General features: G+C 52.9%; 2 protein-coding genes across 3 annotated transcripts in view; both read left to right on the top strand.

The window, feature by feature from the left end:
- Arhgef4 (Rho guanine nucleotide exchange factor 4) overlaps positions 1-19,378 on the top strand; it is a 66,316-nt gene extending 46,938 nt beyond the window's left edge. For both annotated transcript variants that reach the window (XM_076558458.1, XM_076558459.1), the window contains exons 2-11: positions 45-181; positions 11,527-11,706; positions 12,597-12,776; positions 12,936-13,115; positions 13,622-13,854; positions 14,208-14,337; positions 16,164-16,295; positions 16,854-17,097; positions 17,708-17,785; positions 18,312-19,378. In XM_076558458.1, coding sequence (XP_076414573.1) covers positions 45-181; positions 11,527-11,706; positions 12,597-12,776; positions 12,936-13,115; positions 13,622-13,854; positions 14,208-14,337; positions 16,164-16,295; positions 16,854-17,097; positions 17,708-17,785; positions 18,312-18,463 — 1,646 coding nt within the window. In that variant the 3' untranslated portion in view covers positions 18,464-19,378. The remainder of the gene's footprint in view (positions 1-44; positions 182-11,526; positions 11,707-12,596; positions 12,777-12,935; positions 13,116-13,621; positions 13,855-14,207; positions 14,338-16,163; positions 16,296-16,853; positions 17,098-17,707; positions 17,786-18,311) is intronic.
- Smim39 (small integral membrane protein 39) lies at positions 8,257-8,427 on the top strand. The gene has a single exon (XM_076558468.1). The coding sequence runs from the start codon at positions 8,257-8,259 to the stop codon at positions 8,425-8,427; it is 171 nt and encodes a 56-aa protein (XP_076414583.1).
- Positions 19,379-19,470: the final 92 nt, after the last annotated feature.

Raw genomic sequence — 19,470 nt, forward strand, 5'->3', positions numbered from 1 at the left:
CTCCCAAGCTGACGCTCTTTGCCTGCTGCTGTCTCCCCTTCCAGGGATGCCCGATGGAACTCTGGACACCGTGTGCGCAGAGGAAACAGGCAGTGAGGAGGACCTGTATGAAGAGCTTCACAACTCGGGGCACCACTACAGCCACCCGAGAGGAGGTGGAGAGCAACTGGCCATCAATGAGGTAGTGTCAAGGAGGCTCAGCCAGTGGAAGGAGGGCCTCTCCGCAGGCTCATGGGAGTCAGGTTGTGTTCAAAGCCCCCTTTATCCCGTGGCTGTTACCCCCACAGTGAGGCGTTTATAGCACAGTGTATTTAAGGCAGAACTTCCTTGGGTTTGCGGAGAATGAGCAGGAGCAATTCCAGGCAATAGTCCTGGCAGAGAGAATGACCAGGTCTTCCTGTTATTCCAGCTCAAGCAACAAATTCTGCGTAGACTGTGCATGAAGCAAGGGAGAACCGATAAGCCGGTCTCCCTCCTATGGACACAAGCTTAGCCTATTTGCTGTTGCTATGACAACCATGTGCCACTTAAAGGTTTTTCTATTTCCTAGCTAAGCAGATGAAATTAGTGAGAAATGTCATCTGGGCAGAACTGCTTCCCATGACAAGTTCTCCTTTCAAGTTTTAATTGGTACATCTTGTGTATGTTGTATTTATTTACAGTATGACAGGTAATAGACATACCTATGACCTTAAAAATTTATGATTTTTTTTTTTTTTTTTTTTTTGGTTTTTTCGAGACAGGGTTTCTCTGTGTAGCTTTGCGCCTTTCCTGGAGCTCACTTGGTAGCCCAGGCTGGCCTCGAACTCACAAAGATCCGCCTGCCTCTGCCTCCCGAGTGCTGGGATTAAAGGCATGCGCCACCACGCCCGGCCCAATTTATGATTTTTTTATGTTGGGAAATTAATTCAGAACCCCAGCCAGTAGCTCTTTTGAGTGTTTGTGTGTACATGTTCATATTGTACAGACGGACATGTGTGCTCATGTGTATGGAGGCAAGATGGTATCCTCGACTGTTGTTCTGTCGCTGGCCACTTTGATTTTTGAGACAGGGTTTCTTACTGGCCTGGAGGTACTCAAGTAGGTTAGGCTGGCTGGCAGGCTAGCCCCAGGGGTCCAACAGGCTCTGCCTCCTCAGCTCCGGGATCTCATGTACATCCAAACCACCACACCTGGCTTTATGGTTTAACATGGGTTCTGTGGATCCAACTTTTGTCCACATGTTTGTATGTTATGCAATTTACAGTCTGAGCTATCACCCCGCCCCCTCTTTTAAGCTCTTCTGTGGGGTGGGGGTGGGGGTCTCACAGGTACCTATGAATTAATACCCACACATGCAGATACTACCAGCTCAGGATCTGCCTGTTTGGGCCCCTGCAATACTAGGGTTAGAGGTGAATGTAGCCATGCCTGGCTTCTTACATGGTGCTGAGGATTTGAACTCAGGTCCTTATTCTTAATTGAATGCACCAGGGCTACTCCACTGTGCTACAAAGTTCTGGAGGCTGTTCCTCCTATCCAGCTGCCCTACACACACACACACACACACACACACACACACACACACACACACACACACACTAGCCAGCTGTTAACTAATATTTTTTAAGACAGAACTTTTGAAGCTTTGGCTCTCCATTAAATGGTTGCACACGCTCCCAAAGAGTTTTCGTTAGCAGATAATTCACAGTTGGGTGTGAGATCTGTGAGTGGATGGCAAGTAGACCTGTCACTGGTGAGGGGACAAAGACACAGCTCCAACTGTCACCCTCAGCAGCCTGAGGTGTCCCCCGAATCTTTTAGGGACCTTAGCTCAAGCCAAACCTAGATTCATGGCTCCAACACAGGAAAGAATTTCAGGCCTAGGCTGTTTGAAGCCGAGTCCAGAAATATTTTAATATAAACTTAAGTGTGGGTGCTGAGGGGGAAAGAGGGATGTTCAGTCAGAAAGAGACACATAACCAAGTGTGGGCGTGGCCTCCTCAAGAGAAACTCACCACTAATGCCTTAGCATTAGCTGTATGTACTATTTTGGTGGTCCTCGAGTAGCTTCTTGAAAGGTTGCTAAGAAACCTTTTTTCCTCTTCCTTTTCTCTCTCTCTCTCTCTCTCTCTCTCTCTCTCTCTCTCTCTCTCTCTCTCTCTCCCCCCCCCTCTCTCTCTCTCTCTCACACACACACACACACACACACACACACACGTGCCTTTTCACTGACACATGCACATATTCACACACATATTATTGGTGATAACACCCAATGCAAAATCTGTGAAACAGAGAAAAAAACATGCAAATAAGTTAAAATTTCTAATTAAACAAGTAAGTCTGTGTGCATGTGTGGGGAAGGGGTCTTGGGGGATTGAACCCAGGGCCTTGGGAATGCTAAGTACATGCTATACCACAAAGCTATACTCCCAGTCCCCCAGTGTTTCTCTGTAACTGACCCTCATGAACACTTTTGATGGCATATTCTCATCCTTCCTCACCTTGGGCTCAGAGCCAGGAAGGGGATCCCAGGTACCCTGTGTGTGTGGTATGGAGCATGGAGTAGGCAACTGAACGTTGATTTCCTTCTCTCTGATACGAGATGACCAGGAAGCGGCATGGGGACAGTCGGGAAATATGACCATAACTTGCTGTGGCCGGTTCTAAGCAGATCTCAAAAATGACGACCATAGTGCAAGACCCAGAGAAGCCCAGATCTCTCAGGAGGCCCTGCACCCAGGCTCCTTCATGCACCTGACATGCTACATGGCTGGGGTTCGTGTGTTTTATAGCTACGCGTTTCCTTCCCAGGGTGAAACTGTAGAAAGGTACATCTTGAGTTTTTGAGCTCTTCATCTCTAGACAAGGACTTCAGGCACAGAACTCCGGTTAAGGAAACTCCAGAGCCAGGACTACTATATAAGAACCAGGAAGAGACAGGTGTGCCTTGATGCAGTGGAGGTGATGTGCAGAGGGCTCTGTGAGCCAGCATAGGTGGTGTGCATGTGGGAAAGGCCTTTGAGGATAGGACAAGCTGTGTCCTGAAAAGTTCTGTAAGTGCCAACTGCACTCCTTAAAATAGTTTACTTCTTTGTTGGCTCAAGGTCTTTCAGGGGACAGCCAGTTGGGGATGGGAGCCTCTTTCCAGCGATGCAGTGGGCTGTGCAGGGAAAAGGCTGCCTCCTTACTTGGGTACATTCTCCACAATGCTTACCTCAGAGGAACCACCAGTACATCTAGATCCTAATGGAAAAAGCAAGGAGTGGGTCTCTAAAGGAGACAGAGGAAGGGCATGCAAGGCATGCAGCCATGTCCCCCAGATTTCAGGAACAAACCTCTGGCTAGTCAACCCAACGAATTGTGTCTCTAGGGATACAGTCAAGAAAGATCGTGTGCTTTCTGGCCTTCAAAAGGCATCAAGTAGACTCTTACCAGAGGCTCGGAAAAGATGCAGGGGGTGATTGCTGGTGATAGGTTAGCCCCTTTGCCTTCCTGGGGGTAGCCTTTTCCCACCCCTCGGGCATTGTCTGCGCCTGTAGGGACCCAGCAGGAAGCTCTGTTGGGCATTAACCTGAACTTCATCCTTGAACATTGTTGACGCAGGGGGTGTCAGAGGAACGTCGTCCTCGGTGATTTTTGGACTGCCATAGATCACATACTCACTTGTATTTTCTAAGACGTGGGTGTCATGTTCTATATTGTGAACCTTTCATGTTCATGCTGCCATTAGGAGAAAAAAAAAGGACTTGTCAATTTCTTTAAGATTTTTAGAAAGCATTTTAAGGACGTGTCTGTGTCTAAGTATGGGTAGATATACAAGGAAAGGCCAGAAGAGGACATCAGATTCCCTGGAGCTATAGTTATAGGTGGTTATAAGGCACCAACGGTGGATACTAGGAATCTAACCTGGGTCCTTTTCAAGAACACTAGGTGTTCTTAACTACTGAGCCATCTCTAAAACCCCTAGGCTTCTCAAGTTTTTACAGGGGGGTGGGGGGATCCAAACCCTCTAGCCAAGAGAGTGGTTGAAAAATGAGGATCAGAGAGGCAGTTTGCATTCTAGGTACCCAGGGAGTGACTGCATTGCTTACTCACACGTGTGTACATCGTGGGTATAGTGTAGGTTTGTGTATGTTGAACATATATGTCACATGTGGCCTGTGCACTTGCTGTATATCAGGCAATGTGCCTGCCCTAGCATGCAGATGTGTAGAAGGCACAGTCCAGTCCTTCCTGCAAAGGGCTGACCGTGCAGGAGTGGGCTGTGTATATGATGCGTGTCTTTTTGTGTGCCCCAAGGAACATGAAAAAGTGGCGCAGGGTCTTAGTCTTTCTGTATTCTTTTCACATACTTGCTCCTGGCCCCTTGGGACTGTTCAACATCTGCAGGATGAATCAGCAAATGAAGCAGTTAATTGTCCTCAGTTCCTGCAAGCGTCTCTCTCCTAACAGCATTGTCCTGCATAGAGCCTTCTCCAGATGCCCGTGACTTGGGTCTGGGCATGCCTGTGCTTCCTATCCTGCCCAGCTATGCTAGGCTTCGCTGTGATGCCTGCTGCCTGGTCTGAGTCTATCCTCAGCACAAGGATTTTTCCAAACTGGCAAGAGTAGGAAGTGTCTGTCTGTGGATCTTTATACGTCCCTCCCTTTCCATGGCCACCCAGCATGGCTTCATCTCCACCGAGTTTCAGTTCTACTGGTGTGTGCAATGATCTTGGGAGAGGTGGATGAGGGAACTAAGGTCTCCTGTAAACCCCTAACCACCCATGCATGGCAGCCTGCACCCTCTGGGTCAGGCCATGGCCGAAACTTCCTCTTAGCTCCAGCTGCACCCCACACAGAGGAGAACATTGGGATGCCAGGGTTCCCTTTGTTACATGTGCACATAGCTGCTTGGATCCTTCAATTCTAGGGTGGAAGCAGAGTACAGGTGACTTGTAGGTCATCCTGCCAGAAGCCCAAACTAGAAGGCAGACAGACACTAGAGAAGAGCCAAGGAATGTGTCATCCAAACTTAAAATGTAAACAAGAGTGCTGTCGACCATGAGACCAACACAGCGGTGGGAAGCAGAATTATCCCAGGGCACTGTGTCTCCCGAGGGTGCTCGGCATCCCTCCCCTGGCACTGTGTGGCACATGTGAGGGTACTGCAGGACCCACGGCCACCTCACTGTGCAGTCTGCTGACCTCTGGCTCCAAGTGACTCTGTCTTTCCCCTGGCTCCTGTAATGACAGACACATTGGGCCTGGCCTGGTTCTCACACTCCCCAGCCTGAAGGAGGAGCCTAATACCTGTTGGTGCCCCACTGTCTTGTGACCACCCTTGTTGGTTGGGTAGCCAACTGCCCCAGGAGCTCCCTGAGACAGGGAAGGAGCAGCTGTCAGTCCCCTTCAGACCCCTGCTGCCCTGTGAGCCCAGAGCTGTCAAGCCAGATGGTGGTCACACTTCCAAAGCAGCTCCCGCCCCTCCATTATTACCCAAAATAATAGAACTTGGGGCTCAGCCTCCCCCACCTCAGACATCTGTGTCTCCTTTCCCCTTTCCTGTTAGTCCTGCCACCTTGGCACACCAGCCTAGGCATCTGAGCTTTTACCATCAAGCTGGTTTTTGTTTGGGGTCATGAAACACACAGAGAAGAGCTGTAGCCATTGTTATTCCAGACATACCCTGAGCTCTTGGTGTTCACAAAGCCAGGAGTACCTGGGTAGGGTGGTATCCCCATTTAGTTTTCAACCCAACCCCAATCCAAGGGCCTTTTGTCCTATTCCATGCTTCTGGGTGATTCTGTTCCTATCATGAGGTGAAGGTCATGCCCACAGCTGGGGTTGGGCCTCTCTAGATCTAGCAGAGCAGTGAAGAGAGTTCTGCTCTGAGACTTTACCTAAGGATCTGAGGTGAGGAAACATATACTCGCCTCAGATGGGGTACTGAGAACAAAACAAAGAAACCCAAAGTCTAGCTAAGTAAATCAGTGAGCGTACTGGGCTTACACACAGGAGCATAGTTGACTCAAAAGCAGGTGCATCATGTATGATGACTTTCAAGAAAGCTGTAGCCCTGAAGTTCTCTGCAGGACTTGTGGGCAGCTCAGCTGGTCAGAGAGTCTCCCCAGTAATTGTTATTACTTATGTAACCCTGGGCCTTTTGAATCTTGTATGTTTTAGGAACTTTTTGAGAACTATGAGTTGTATGCTTACCAAGTTTTCTAAATTGTTTACCTTCTGAGTCTTAAAGAACTTCCTTCAAAGATGGAATGTTTTGCCAGGCGGTGGTGGTGCACACCTTTAATCCCAGCACTTGGGAGGCAGAGCCAGGCAGATCTTTGTGAGTTCGAGGTCAGCCTGGTCTACAGAGCAAGATCCAGGAAAGGCGCAAAGCTACAACAGCATTTCAGGAAACGCTGTCTTGAAAAAAAAAAAAAAAAGATTGCATGTTTTTTTTCAATGTCAGAGACCCCACAGTGCTTCAGCCTGTTGTGCTAAGGTGCCTAAGGATGCAGAGGATACCTCCTCTCTATGTAAACACAAGTGCACAATAAAACAGTGGCACAAGTCATGGATTCCCAGTCTCACTCCATTAGAGGGCAGGTCCCCAGCCTTAGAGGAAAATTAGGAATGGAATGGCAGTGACCTTTAGGTGTCTTCTAATGTCCCCCTATATTAGTTTTCTATTGCTGTGATACAACACCATGACCAAGGCAATTTACAGAGTTTATTTGAACTTGTAGTTGTAGGGGCTAAGAGTCCATCATGCCAGGGAATTAGGGCAGCAGGTGGCAGACATGGCGGCAAGGACAGCTGAGAGCTCACATCTCAAACTGTAAGCAGGAAGCATAGAGAGCACAATGGCGCAAGTGTTTACACTCTCAAAGCCCACCTCTAGTGACATAATTCCTCCAACAAGGACACAACTCCTAAGCTTCCTATAAGAGTGCCATTAGATGGGGGTCAAGTAGTCACATGCTCCAAGACGATGGGAGACATCTTATTCAAACCACCATGTTCCCTAGGCCCTTTGAGGAATGGGGGAACAAACCTGGTACCCAAGATTTTCTACAGAACTGAGTAGATGCAGTACCCCAGATAGATGGTTGAGGATGAGCCTGCAGTGCAGAAGGTAGACTGCCCCCTTCAAATCCACACAGGCCCCCACACATACACACAAGTACATGCACAGAGAACCCACACATGTACCCACAGAAGTGTCCCTCCTCACAGACACACGTGTATGCACATTGCACATAGGAGCACATGTGTACACACCTGGGCTCTTCAGCAGGGTGGTCACAGGCACTAGGAGATCTGAATATATAGTCACCCACACACGAACACCATGCTTCCTCTGCTGTGTGTTCATCCCACAAAACTACAGCCAGTCTCAGGGGGGCATGCTGGGAAGACCGAGACCTCTGCCCATTTGAGGTTGTGGGTTCTGTTTGGTGCTGCCAGTGAGGAAGACGGCAGCCTGTCCAGAGGCTCCAAATCCCGTTCTGGTGGTTGAGGTCGATCAGTCAGGCCCAGGTTCAAATCCTACCCCCTACCACCCACCCTGTTTTGCTGGGTAATTGTGTGACATCCAATTATCAGATGTTACAGAGGCAGAATTACTCATCTGTGAAGTGAGTGCCGGGGTGTCGAGACAGCCTTATTAGAATTAAGAACCCTTGGTCCTCTGGGGGTTTGCCTCAGAGAGGAGCGTACTTGTCTAGCAAGGGTGAAGCCCTGCACTTGATCCCCAGAACGACATAAACCAAGCATGATGGTTCATACCGGTAATCCTCCCTCTGAGGAGGCGGAGGGAGGCAGATCAGAATTTCAAGGTCACCAATGTAAGATAAATGTATTTAAAACTCCTAGCCCACCCCTCCCCACAGCAACCTTGCCAAGCATTTCAGCTCGCTGGAGAATGCCTGGGTCGGCTAGGTCCCCAGGCACCCCCCAGGACTCCCATGGCTGTCTGTGAACACTGCGTGGATATTAGAATCTTCTGACCTCTCCCAGGGAAGCGCCCAGGGCAGATCATAACGCATCTCAGAGCCGCAGCAACCCCGTCACGCGACTTTTAACAGGTCCCCTCCCACCCCCTACCCCCCTCTGCAGCTCCTTCGCCTTGCTTCCACGAAAGCCCTAGATGCCGGCTCACTCTGGGAGCTGGGAGGGAGGAGCCTGGCGGGTGAGCGCCGGCAGCTCCGCCTCCTTTCCCGACGCCTCCGGCTCCAGCCCTGAGCTGGGATCTCCCGGCGTTTGGAGCCCGGAGGTAGGCCGGGCGTGATGGCCAGGCCCCCGCAGCCCCGGCGTGGCCCCGCAACCCCTGGCGGTGCCCTACGCGCCCTGCTGCGCTGCAACCTGCCCCCGGGCGCCCAGCGCGTGGTGGTCTCGGCTGTGCTGGCGCTGCTGGTCCTCATCAACGCCGTGCTGATATTCCTCCTGGCCTTCCGCTGAGCCGAGCGCGCCTGGCACTGCAGGGGACCCGCGCAGGGTGAGTGGCACCTTCCAGCCGCTGTCACCAGCAGGAACGCAGAGGGGAGGACTCCCCCTTCCTCTCCCCCCCCCCCGCCATGTGCTCACTGTCCAGGCCGGTCTGGGGGTGCCCCCGAGGATGCCACAGGGAGGGTAACTGAGGGGCGTGGTGGCACACGTGCCCAAATAGGCCTTTTCATCAGTTTTCGAGGCTGGGGAGGAGGGGGTGGGGCAACATGGCGGGTCTCTAACTGAAAGATGTGGGGGAGCTGTGACCTGCTAGCGGGGGCTGTCTGGAATGGGTGTGCGTAGCACCGCAGGGCATGAATTTTGTGGGGGCTGTAGGAGGCCTGTAGAGAATATCTGGGCTCCTCTGCAGGTGATACCTGCGTTTTTTGTTATTTTAGGCCTTAAAAAGTGCCTGTCAGTCTCCTAGGGCAGAGCTGCTGCTGACTGGGAGCAGCCGCTCTGAACACACCCTCCCACCACATCCGGTGTTCAGGGCCAGCTTGGAGGGAAGGTGCCACCACCCCGCACCGGAGAAGAATACAGGAGGGAGTAGGAGGGTTGATATGACAAGGGAGGTAATGGTCCACAGGGGTCCGTTTGAGTCACAGCCTGGAGGCCTTACCCTCCCTTAGAACCAGCCAGAATCAGAGGCACAGGAATTCTGCCCCTCCCCCTGGCTTATCTTAGTCTTGAACTTACCTGGGCTTTGGCACAAGCCCCACCTGCCCCCAGATGCCCCTCCACCTCAGAGGCAGCCAGCCAGCCTCTGCCTCCTACTGCCAGGCGGAAGCCACCTGGAATCCCGTCCTCTGAGGCAGCTGGAGTGTGGGATTTAGGAGCTGGTGCACCTGGTAGGGCCCGGAGAGGGGCTCTGCAGAGAAATAAACCCAGCGGAAGCTGGGGTTGGCCTCTGATACTCTCTGAAATGTGTTTCTCGCCTTCTGGAGCCACATTTTGTTTCGCCAGTGACATGAAAATGGTTGATTTCAGAGCTGGAGCTTGTTAGAGCCTTCCATTTGTGATACCCATGAAGGGGAGATTCTGTTTGCCGGGGTCCTGATGGGAGACCCAAGGAGCTCCGAGGATCTGCTCGGACACGCGGCAGCGTGTCTATCTGGTGCTTTCTTGTGTTTGGCAGCAACGTCAAGGTCCCACACCTCCTCCCCACTCCACAGGCCTCCACGTGACTGGGCAGAGCCATTGTGGGACTTGTCCCTAATGCTACCCAGGACCCTTGTCTCTGAAAAGCCCCGCCTCTTTGTCCCACACCCTCAATAGCTGTCCCAGCCACAGTGTAGAACCCACAGGGTCAACCCAGACTGTAGAATAAAAAGGAAAAGGTGGTCAGTGCCATGGAGAGGGACCTCCCTCCCTCCCTTTTCCTTCCCTCCCTCCCTTTTCCTTCCCTCCCTCCCTCCCTCCCTCCCTCCCTCCCTCCCTCCCTCCCTCCTTCCTTCCTCCCTCCCTTCCTTCTTTTCAATGCTCATTTGAGGGAATCCAGGGACAGAGGGGGCCACGCTGAGTATGTGGGTTACCTCCCCAAATCTGTGGCCTGAATTACAGACCCCAGGTCAGGCACATTCCCCTGTTCTTTCTCACTGAATTCCACCTCTTCTTGCCCCATGCATCCTTCAGGGCTTCACATGACAGCCCACTGCAGAAGGTGTGCTGGCTCCTGGCCTGCAGCAGACTGGCTCCTCCTGTGGCCTTGCCGAGTCCTCCCGTCTCATACCAGATGTGTGCCAGCCAGACTTATCTGCAGAAAGTCATTGTTACAGAGACAGTGAGCCCAGAGGTTGGAGGTCTGCTGTCCCCCAGGAACAACCCAGAGCTCTGTGCTGAGATCCTTGTGTGACTTTGGGCACAGAGAGCTCTATGACAATGTCTGGCACTGGGAAGAGATGTTGTTCATTTTCCTGGGAAACACTCCTTTTTCCTGGACTGATGCGAGGACTCAGATATGGAAGTATCCAGGGAGGTCGAAGGAGCGTGCACAGGGTGTAGAGCAGCTGAGAGGCAGGACTGGATTGTGAGGGGACCTGCTTGGAGGTGCACCAGCCAGTTCCCTGTTGGGCTAGCCAGGAAGGAGGCTGTAAGCATCCCCTACTCCACCGTCTGCTGCCCTAAGCCCTCAGAGCCATTTATTCATAAAGCAGGAAACAGCCTTCAAAACAGAAAAGCAGGAGCTGTGGATGGAGGATAGAGCTCCAACCATCGGGGCCACCTGGAAGGGGCCAGGGGCAGACCACACAGTGGAGAGAGGGGCCTCACGAGTCAGTCATCTTGGCAGAAAGATGCCAGTACGTAGAGCTATCAGCCAGATAGAACGTGGCAGAGGCTTTACCTGCTAGAGTCAGCAGCTATGATAATTGTCTGTTTCTTCTCCAGCCTGGGAAAGAAAGGGAAGCAGTGGAGTGATTAAAACAGACCTCTGGGGCTCAGGAGCTAAAGTCTGAGGACCGGCCCTCAGCTGGTATAGGTGTCTGAGCTGTAAGGAGCCCTGGTGTCATGTGACTACTTCTTCAAGGGTTTGAGGGAAAAAAAAAACCCACAACAAATATGACCCAGCTGCTGTGATGGGCACTGCCATGGGTAAAACAGTACTGTTAATTGGGTGACCTCACAGGCCAGGCAAGTCCATAAGAACCTGCAGAGGGAGCAAGTCCTTTCTCTTAAATGGCTGCCTAGGAGACAGCTGCCTAGCAGGTGGCAGCTGCCAATTGCCATGTTCCAGCGCATGCCCCGGCCCCACCCAGTCCAGCCTCTCAGTGTAAGGCACCGAGGCTGAATCCAGACCCCACAGCTGAAGAAAGTATGGCTGAACAGGGAAGGACCCATGTGACAGTCAATCTCATCTTGTGCTCAAGTTCCCTTTAGGTTCCTTCACTGAGCTTGGACAGTCTAGACATACCCAGGACACAGCGCTGCTCCAGAAGAGCCGCTGGCCTGGAGGGAAACTTCATTAGTTTCCCTGTAAAGCAGGTCAGGATCCCTGCTTCCAGGGCTGCTGGGTAGAGGCAGGGTACCGACAATCTTGCCTCACCGACTCACTTGCCTTGGCTCTCTCTACAGCTCATCAGTGATGGCAGTGTGGTGTGCGCTGAAGCCCTGTGGGACCATGTCACCATGGATGACCAGGAACTGGGCTTCAAAGCTGGGGATGTCATCGAAGTGATGGATGCCACCAACAGGGAATGGTGGTGGGGCCGAGTCGCAGATGGCGAGGGGTGGTTCCCTGCCAGCTTTGTACGGGTATGGATCCAGTCTGTGCTTTCCCCAAGCCTTTTGAAGACTCTTGGCTCTGATCAGAAGTCCAAGCCCCAAACAGCTCTGCAGTCCCAGGCATGGAGCATGGACCACTTTCTCTCTGCTCTGCTGTTACTTGGTGCCTCAGACTGGGTGGGAGGAGGGGGTCAGAACTGTGACACAGACATTCTGCTCAGTCCCCCACTCCCAGGCTCTTGCTCCACAGCCCTCCGGGGGCCAGAGAGAAGAGCAGGTCAGAAATGTAAGACTATGATGCTTGAAGATAACACCACTTCAAACAACCAATGCCTTCCACCCATGACTGTCGTGTTCATTGGGGTGTGTGGGGAACACGCAACATACACACACAGCCCTAAGAGATAGAAACCTGGGAGGAGGCATAGACAATGAAACCATACCCAAGAGAGCAGAAGACACAGTTCCAACCTTAGGCTGCATCTGGTCACCAGAGGGCAGTTGATGCAAACTCCCAAAGGACAGCAGAGGGACGGAATTCCCAGGTACTCAGGAACCCCTCCTGTGCAGACCCCCACCCTTTCCTAAACTTAACAGGCTAGTGATCTAGCAAGGCCTCTACCTAGGCACCTGAATCCCTGTGCCTAGAGCCCCTAGGATGAGTAGGTCTGGTTCAGAAATACCTTGTGTTTGCTCCAGTCCCTGCTGAGAACAAGAATGAATTTGACAACAGCTGTGGTCATCAAACCCACCGTCCCCTACCCTGGCCTTGTGCCTAGGAGATAGTTGCAGGGACACTGCAGATGTGCCCTTGGACCTGTGTGTCCTGTGGGAGCTACTGCTCTGGATGATGACCTGGAGCAGAGAGCTCAGAGAGCGACTGGAGGGTGGATGGCACTAACCAGCTTTGCATTGTCCAGCTGCGGGTGAACCAGGATGAGCCCGCGGACAACTATGAGGCCCCGCGGGCCGGGGCTGGAGAGACCGATGACAACGTTGCAGAGGCCCAGAGCTGCAAGGACCAGATGCGTACCAATGTCATCAATGAGATCCTCAGCACTGAGAGGGACTACATCAAACACCTTCGGGACATCTGCGAGGTGAGGAGGGCGGGGAGGGCTTGCTTGGGAGAGAGAAGTGAGGGCTGCTGATAGGGTGGGTGGGGTCGGGTGGTGAAGTGGGCTGGTGTGGAGGGCGTGGCATGTGGAAGGGTAAGACAGGTGGGTCCCTGGAGAGCTTGGCCCCGCCCCATCCTCCAGGGCTATGTCCGACAGTGCCGGAAGCGTGAGGATATGTTCAGTGAAGAGCAGCTGCGCACCATCTTCGGGAATATCGAGGACATCTACCGTTGCCAGAAGGCGTTTGTGAAGGCTTTGGAGCAGAAATTCAACACAGAGAGGCCACACCTGAGCGAGCTGGGTGCCTGTTTTCTGGAACACGTGAGTGTGCCTGGGCCCATTCTGCCCCCCACCCCCACTGCGATGCCTTTATACATGGCTCCCTTGCTTCATCTCTTCCCAGAATTTTCCACACCAGGTTCACAGATCAAAGCTGCTAGTCTTACTGGGCAGAGCCTGTCCTGTCCAATACTGAAGCAGCCAAGGGAGTCTCTCCACCTTCCAAGGCCTTACTTGCTTAGCTTTGATAACCCTTCCTGATTAGCACCGTTGATTTCGTTAAAAGATAATAAAATAAAAACAGATGCATAATTAGAATATCTCCTGGGAGTCCTGCTGGGAAAGCTGAGTGGCTCCAGCGACAGGCATGCATACATCGCAGATTTTTCCCATCCCTGGAACGACAGCCCATAGCTTGTACCCAGCGAAGTTGGTAGAACCAGTCCCTAAAACAAATGCAGAGGCTCCTGTCCCTCTCACCCCATGGCTGCGGCCTGTTGCCTGGGGAAACAGGAGACAGCCACGCTGACCTTCCGCTGTGCCCCCAGCAAGCCGACTTCCAGATCTATTCTGAGTACTGCAACAACCACCCCAACGCCTGTGTGGAGCTCTCCCGGCTCACCAAGCTCAGCAAGTACGTGTACTTCTTCGAGGCCTGTCGGCTGCTGCAAAGAATGATTGACATTTCCCTGGATGGCTTTCTGCTGACCCCAGTGCAGAAGATCTGCAAGTATCCCCTCCAGTTGGCGGAGCTGCTCAAGTACACGCACCCCCAGCACAGGTAGAGGGTACAAGGTGGTGAGGGGAGCTGCCTGGGGCTCTGCATGCGGTCAGCCAGCCAACTGAAGATTTCTAGTGTGGGTACCATTTGCAGAATACTGGGTACTGCTGTGGGCATTGGACATAGCTTAGGGTAAAGCAAGCCCATCACCCTGAGCTGTATTGGAGTAGAGGAGGATAGACATCAGTGGAGTATCAATCTGTGCTACCTGCCAGTTATGGAGGAGAGAGACTATGGACTTGATGGGTGAGGCTGTGGCCAAGGGATAACAGCCCAGAGAGAGGTTGCAACTTCACATGGAGGGGTCTCTCTGCTCTCCGGCTCGCCGCACACTTCTGTCTGTTCTGCCCCAGGGACTTTAAGAACGTTGAAGCTGCCTTGCATGCCATGAAGAACGTGGCCCAGCTCATCAATGAACGGAAGCGGAGACTTGAAAATATCGACAAGATTGCTCAGTGGCAGAGCTCCATAGAGGACTGGGAGGTGAGGGCCCCAGTGCCCAGAAAATGCTGTGGGGGTCCTTGCTTGAAAACTGTTCCTGTCCAGAAGGGGACAGAAGCAGGGAGTCACGGCACTCCCAGGAGCTGGTGGAAGACAGGTTCTCTTGCATTGGGCCTTTCTTGGGTGGTGCCTCCACCTTGGCACCTAATGGTCTCCTTCCTGTGTGCACTTCCACACACCTTCTAGCCATCGCCAGCCTAGGGCCAGCCCTAACCCAAGGAACTGTGTTTCTAAGACATCTTGGTCTGTTTCTCTGCCCTCAGGGACAGGCTGGACTGCTAAGTTTTAGATACCTTCTGGAACTTTCAACAGTTGAGTTCAGAGCCAATGGTAGGACTAGAAATGGATCTCCCCATGTCAAGGCTTTGTCAGGTTTTCTGGATTGCTCATTCCCATGTATCTGCCAGTTTTGCCTTCTAAAGCAACAAGTAAACTGATGACTAAACATTCCTGCTCCTTAGAGGCATGGGGGTAGGAGGACTCTGTCCCTCTGCACCCAGCAACTAGCCGCCTCTACTCTCTACCCCTATGGAGCCATGCTATACCATGCCAGCTGTCAGGAGAAGAAACTAAGTGAAAGCATGCCAGAATAAGCCACAGGAAAGCAGAGTCTTAGGCCCTACCCTTACACTGAATCCGAACCCTTGGGTCAGGGAGCAGAACAATGCAGCAGACTGGTTCTGAGCCCATGCTTGGCCAAGGACTGGAAAGCACAGTCATCCCCACATGGACAGCTGCCAGCAGCACCAGACTGCCAGTTTCAGGTCCTAAACACACTTAGCTGCAGGGGCAAGTTCCTGCCAAGCCTGGTTTTTTTTTTTTTCTCTCTCTCTAAAGCAGCACTGTCCATTCAAAAGATCATGTGAGCCATGTCTAGAATTCTGTACTTTCTAGTAGCCATCTTCCAAAAGGGGGGAAAAAAGTGGGGTTGGGGCGACGGTTCGGGTGGTTTAAGCGCCTGCCGTGTGAGCAAGCAGGAGGACCTGAATTCTGGCTCCCGGCACCCACATAAAGAGCCAGGTGTGGTGACACACCCCTGTCCCAGTCCTAAATGCTTAGAGACAGGAGGATCGCAGCCTAACTGCATTTATGAATTCGGTGAAGGATCTTGTCTGAGCCAGTCAGGTAGAGACGGGTTGGTGAGACGGTTTAGCAGGCCAGGGTGCCTGCTGCCAAAGCTGACTACTTGTGCTCAGTCTCCAGGCCCCACGTGGTGGAAAGAGAGGCTCCGACAAGGTGTCCTCTGACCGCCCACACACTTGCTGTGGCATGTGTGCATCCACCCTATCCTCCCCCCCATACATAAATGTAATAAAAGTTTTAAAAAAGGATGGAAAGCGACTGAGACACCTGGTGTTGACCTCTGGCCCCCACACTCATCCATAAGCACGCATGTGAACGCAGACATACACAACACACGCAAAATGAAAACGAAAAAGCGAAACAGACTTTTTAGTATTTTATTTAACTCAGTATATCCGAATCTATTTTACATGGTTTTCATACTCTTTGAAATCGCTGTGTACTTTAGAGTGGCATATCAAATTCTCAGAGTTCAACAGCCTCGAGGCCAACGGCTACAGTGACGTTCTACTCTACAGGATGGGTCAAGTCTGCCTTTATTCACCCCCCACAGCCTCCCCTTCAAGGGCCCCAAGGACTCTTGGGCTTTAAGAGTGTTGGCCCTCTTACCTTGGCCTGCCACAATGCAGACTACAGTGGGAAGAAGTCTCACCAACCACAGAGGCAGGAAGTAGAGCCCGAGGTCGGGTGCACTCACCTCACGGCTCTCCTTGGGGTCCACTCAGGGGGAAGATCTCCTGGTCAGGAGCTCGGAACTCATCTACTCGGGGGAGCTGACCCGCGTTACACAGCCTCAAGCCAAGAGTCAGCAGAGAATGTTTTTTCTCTTTGACCGGCAGCTCATCTACTGTAAAAAGGTATCCAAACCACCCTGCCTTGCCAGACCAGTCTCATACAGCAGAGCAATAAGGGCTGGGGCTCTCGTCTGGAAGCCCAGGGCCTGGCAGTCTACCCTGGTCGTTTCGTGTCTCCAGGAGCCCCAGCCAGGCCCTTAGGACTGGCTCTCGGTAGGGAGCCCAGGGACACCGGGTGGCTGTTGCAACAGTGTGCTGTTGAGAACACCCTCCATCCTGACCTGGTCCCTGCCTGCTCCTCAGACCATGTCTCCCCCTGCAAGCCTCCGCTTCTGTCTCATGCGTTCTCTGATCCCAGCGGCCTCTAGCCTCTTTATTGCTAGCTTTTGCTTCCTTCAAACCGTGGCACGATGGCCCCATGCACAGAGCCTTCCTTGTTCTCTCTGCTTTCCCCTACCACGTGGGCCGCTGCTTTCATTTCTGAGGCTTTCTGCCTGCCCGTCCATGTGCACCTCAAAGGCAAGACTGTCCTGTCAGCCAGGGGCTGGGGGTGGGAGTGGGCGTGACCAGGTGGTCATGCAGGCTGCTGGGCAGCCAAGGCTCAGAGCAGCATCTGGTTAGGACCTGCTCCGCCGGGACGTGCTGTACTACAAGGGCCGCCTGGACATGGATGACCTGGAGGTGGTGGATGTGGAAGATGGGAAGGACCGTGACCTCCATGTGAGCGTCAAGAATGCCTTCCGTCTGTACTGTGGTGCCACGGGCGACAGCCACTTACTGTGTGCCAGGAAACCAGAACAGAAGCAGCGCTGGCTGAAGGCCTTTGCCAGGGAGAGGGAGCAGGTGCGGCTGGACCAGGAGACAGGTGGGAAACCCTCCTGGGCCTTGCCTAGCCTATGGGGCCCACCTAGCAGGTGGTCAGGGCCAACTTGAGAATGAGATCACACCTAGCGCTGGGTGAGGCTGCAGGAACCTCTTGGTACAGGCTCTGCTGTGCCTAGCCCTCTAGCAGAAATGTCCTCCCTTCCTCTGTGGTCAGCCTCACTGACTGGGTGTGAAAAGAGTGCTTCACTCTAATGTGCCCATCTGTTGAGACCAAGGGAAGCCCCTTTCCAGCCAGCTCAAGTCCTGGGAGAACATGGGGTGGGTCCTACAGAATCCTTTCCCATCCTTTCCTGTTCCTAGGTTCCCCAGCTTCATGCTTTGGTTTGGGAAAGAGCCTCCACGGCTGTGTAAAGAAGCTAGATTAAGAAATGGGAAGGGGGCACGGGGTCAAGGTGAGAAACGAAGTGGTGGGTTGGTTGGCAAGACAGGGTGGCTGAGCAGGCGAGGGAACAGTCCCTGGCATGCCACTGTCTAAAGTGGGATAGGAATGAGACACCGGGAAGACAGGACCTGGACCAGGAAGCCCTCCAAGGAGGCACGTGGGCAGTTGAGGAAGGCAAGGTGGGATCTCACGTGTGCCCTTCCCCCAGGCTTCTCCATCACTGAGCTGCAGAGGAAGCAGGCCATGCTGAACGCCAGCAAGCAGCAGGCCACAGGGAAGCCTAAAGGTAAATGGGGAACCATCCTACTCCTTGGGCAGCTCCAGCCTTGATTATGTTTCCTTCTGGTTTCAAAAGCAATGCCAGCTAGCTATCTGGATCCTTGGGAGATGTCCACTGCCCTTTAAAGGTGTATGTTTCCAAAGGTGATGAGGGCTCTAGACTTGGGAGTTGTTGGTCAGTACAGTTTCTGCTTGACGCCTCTGACCTCCTAGTGGCACCAGGAGTTACATTGATCAATTTCCCAGGCTGCTGATAGGCACATCACAGCTGCCTGGGAGGGAGCCATCTCTCCATCTCCATAGATGGAGGTGGACATCCCACACCTTGGACAGTGGCCCTGGCCAGCCCTCAGGCTGCACTAGGCCAGGATCAGGCCAGAAGCTCTTGATAACTTGGGTCCTGTGGGTTGTGGTTAGCCCCCTGGAGAGCAGACCCTGTGTGGCAAACGACCCCGTGAAGGGTCTGCGACAGAAGCCACAGATGAAACCCTTTGTCTTCTATCTTGTGACCCCTGCTGTCTCTCCCTGCCCAGCTGTTGGCAGGCCAGGGTACCTGACCCGCCACAAGCATCCATCCTTGCCTGCCAGCCGGCCCCAGCAGCAGGTGTTGGTGCTAGCCGAGCCTAGGCGGAAGCCATCTAACTTCTGGCACAGCATCAGCCGACTGGCACCCTTCCGAAAGTGAGCCAGCACGTACCGGACAACCTGGCGGCACTCTGCGGACCCAGCCTTCCCTCAAGGCCTACTCCATCAGGCCTTCTACCTGTTTTGGAAACTGGAAGTGAACAGGTACAGCATCAGAGCTGTATGAAGTCTGGGCCCCGCCTCTGGCCTCTTCCCCACTGCTGACGCACGGGTACCAGCCTCTGCCTATACTCTGGACCTGCACAGGGCCTCCACCAATGGTAAGCCTGCAAGGCACAGCTCAGAACCACCGGCCAGGCTGTGCAAACAAGGCTCATTTGCTCCAGGCGTTCTTTGGAAAGCTTAATCTGCACTCCTGTTTTTGGTGGGCAGGAGACCAAAGTCCGTGGCCATGAGCCACCTGCAAAAGCAGGTGTGTCGCCCTCTGCTATTTCTCCTTTCAGGCCCCCAGCCCACTTGCAACTTCAGAGGTCAGGAACCAGGAATTCTGCACTCCTAACTACCCATAGCTGTCCTTAGGCCTCCTGGCTCCTCTAGACACTGCTGGCTGCCAGACACCCTCTTTGTGACATGTGCAATGAGAAAAAAACAAAACAAAACTGTACAGTCAGCTGTGTGCCTGGTTCCAGGTTAGTGACAGTCCCCTATGGCTGGGGTGGCTGCACACATACCCAGCCCCTGTTCATTACGATTTTGTCATGTTGTTTCTCTAACAATGGAGAATCGGGAGAATTGTTAATGACACAGAAAGATTGCCTTACCCTAGTGAGTGTGAGAAGCCATAAGGACTGAATTCTGTGGCCTAGCATGGACTGACTCCTCGTGGGGCACACAGCCAGGCCTGCATGTAGTGCAGAGCCCATAGGATTCAGAAGCATGGTCAGTTACTCTTGCACTGTACCTTCTTTAATCCAGAAACCACATTTAATTTCATAAAGAAACTTAAGAAAAGTAACCTGGCTGCTGGTCAATTGTTGGCGTATGTGTGAATTTCCTTTCATGTGCTGGCCCATCCCTCCTGGGGCTGGTACCCTGCCTCTCCATCAG

Source organism: Peromyscus maniculatus, chromosome 21, assembly GCF_049852395.1.
Source record: "Peromyscus maniculatus bairdii isolate BWxNUB_F1_BW_parent chromosome 21, HU_Pman_BW_mat_3.1, whole genome shotgun sequence".
Lineage (NCBI taxonomy): Eukaryota > Metazoa > Chordata > Mammalia > Rodentia > Cricetidae > Peromyscus > Peromyscus maniculatus.

Excerpts from the sequence above, each read along its gene's own strand:
- Smim39 (XM_076558468.1), top strand. The coding sequence starts at position 8,257 with ATGGCCAGGCCCCCGCAGCCCCGGCGTGGCCCCGCAACCCCTGGCGGT.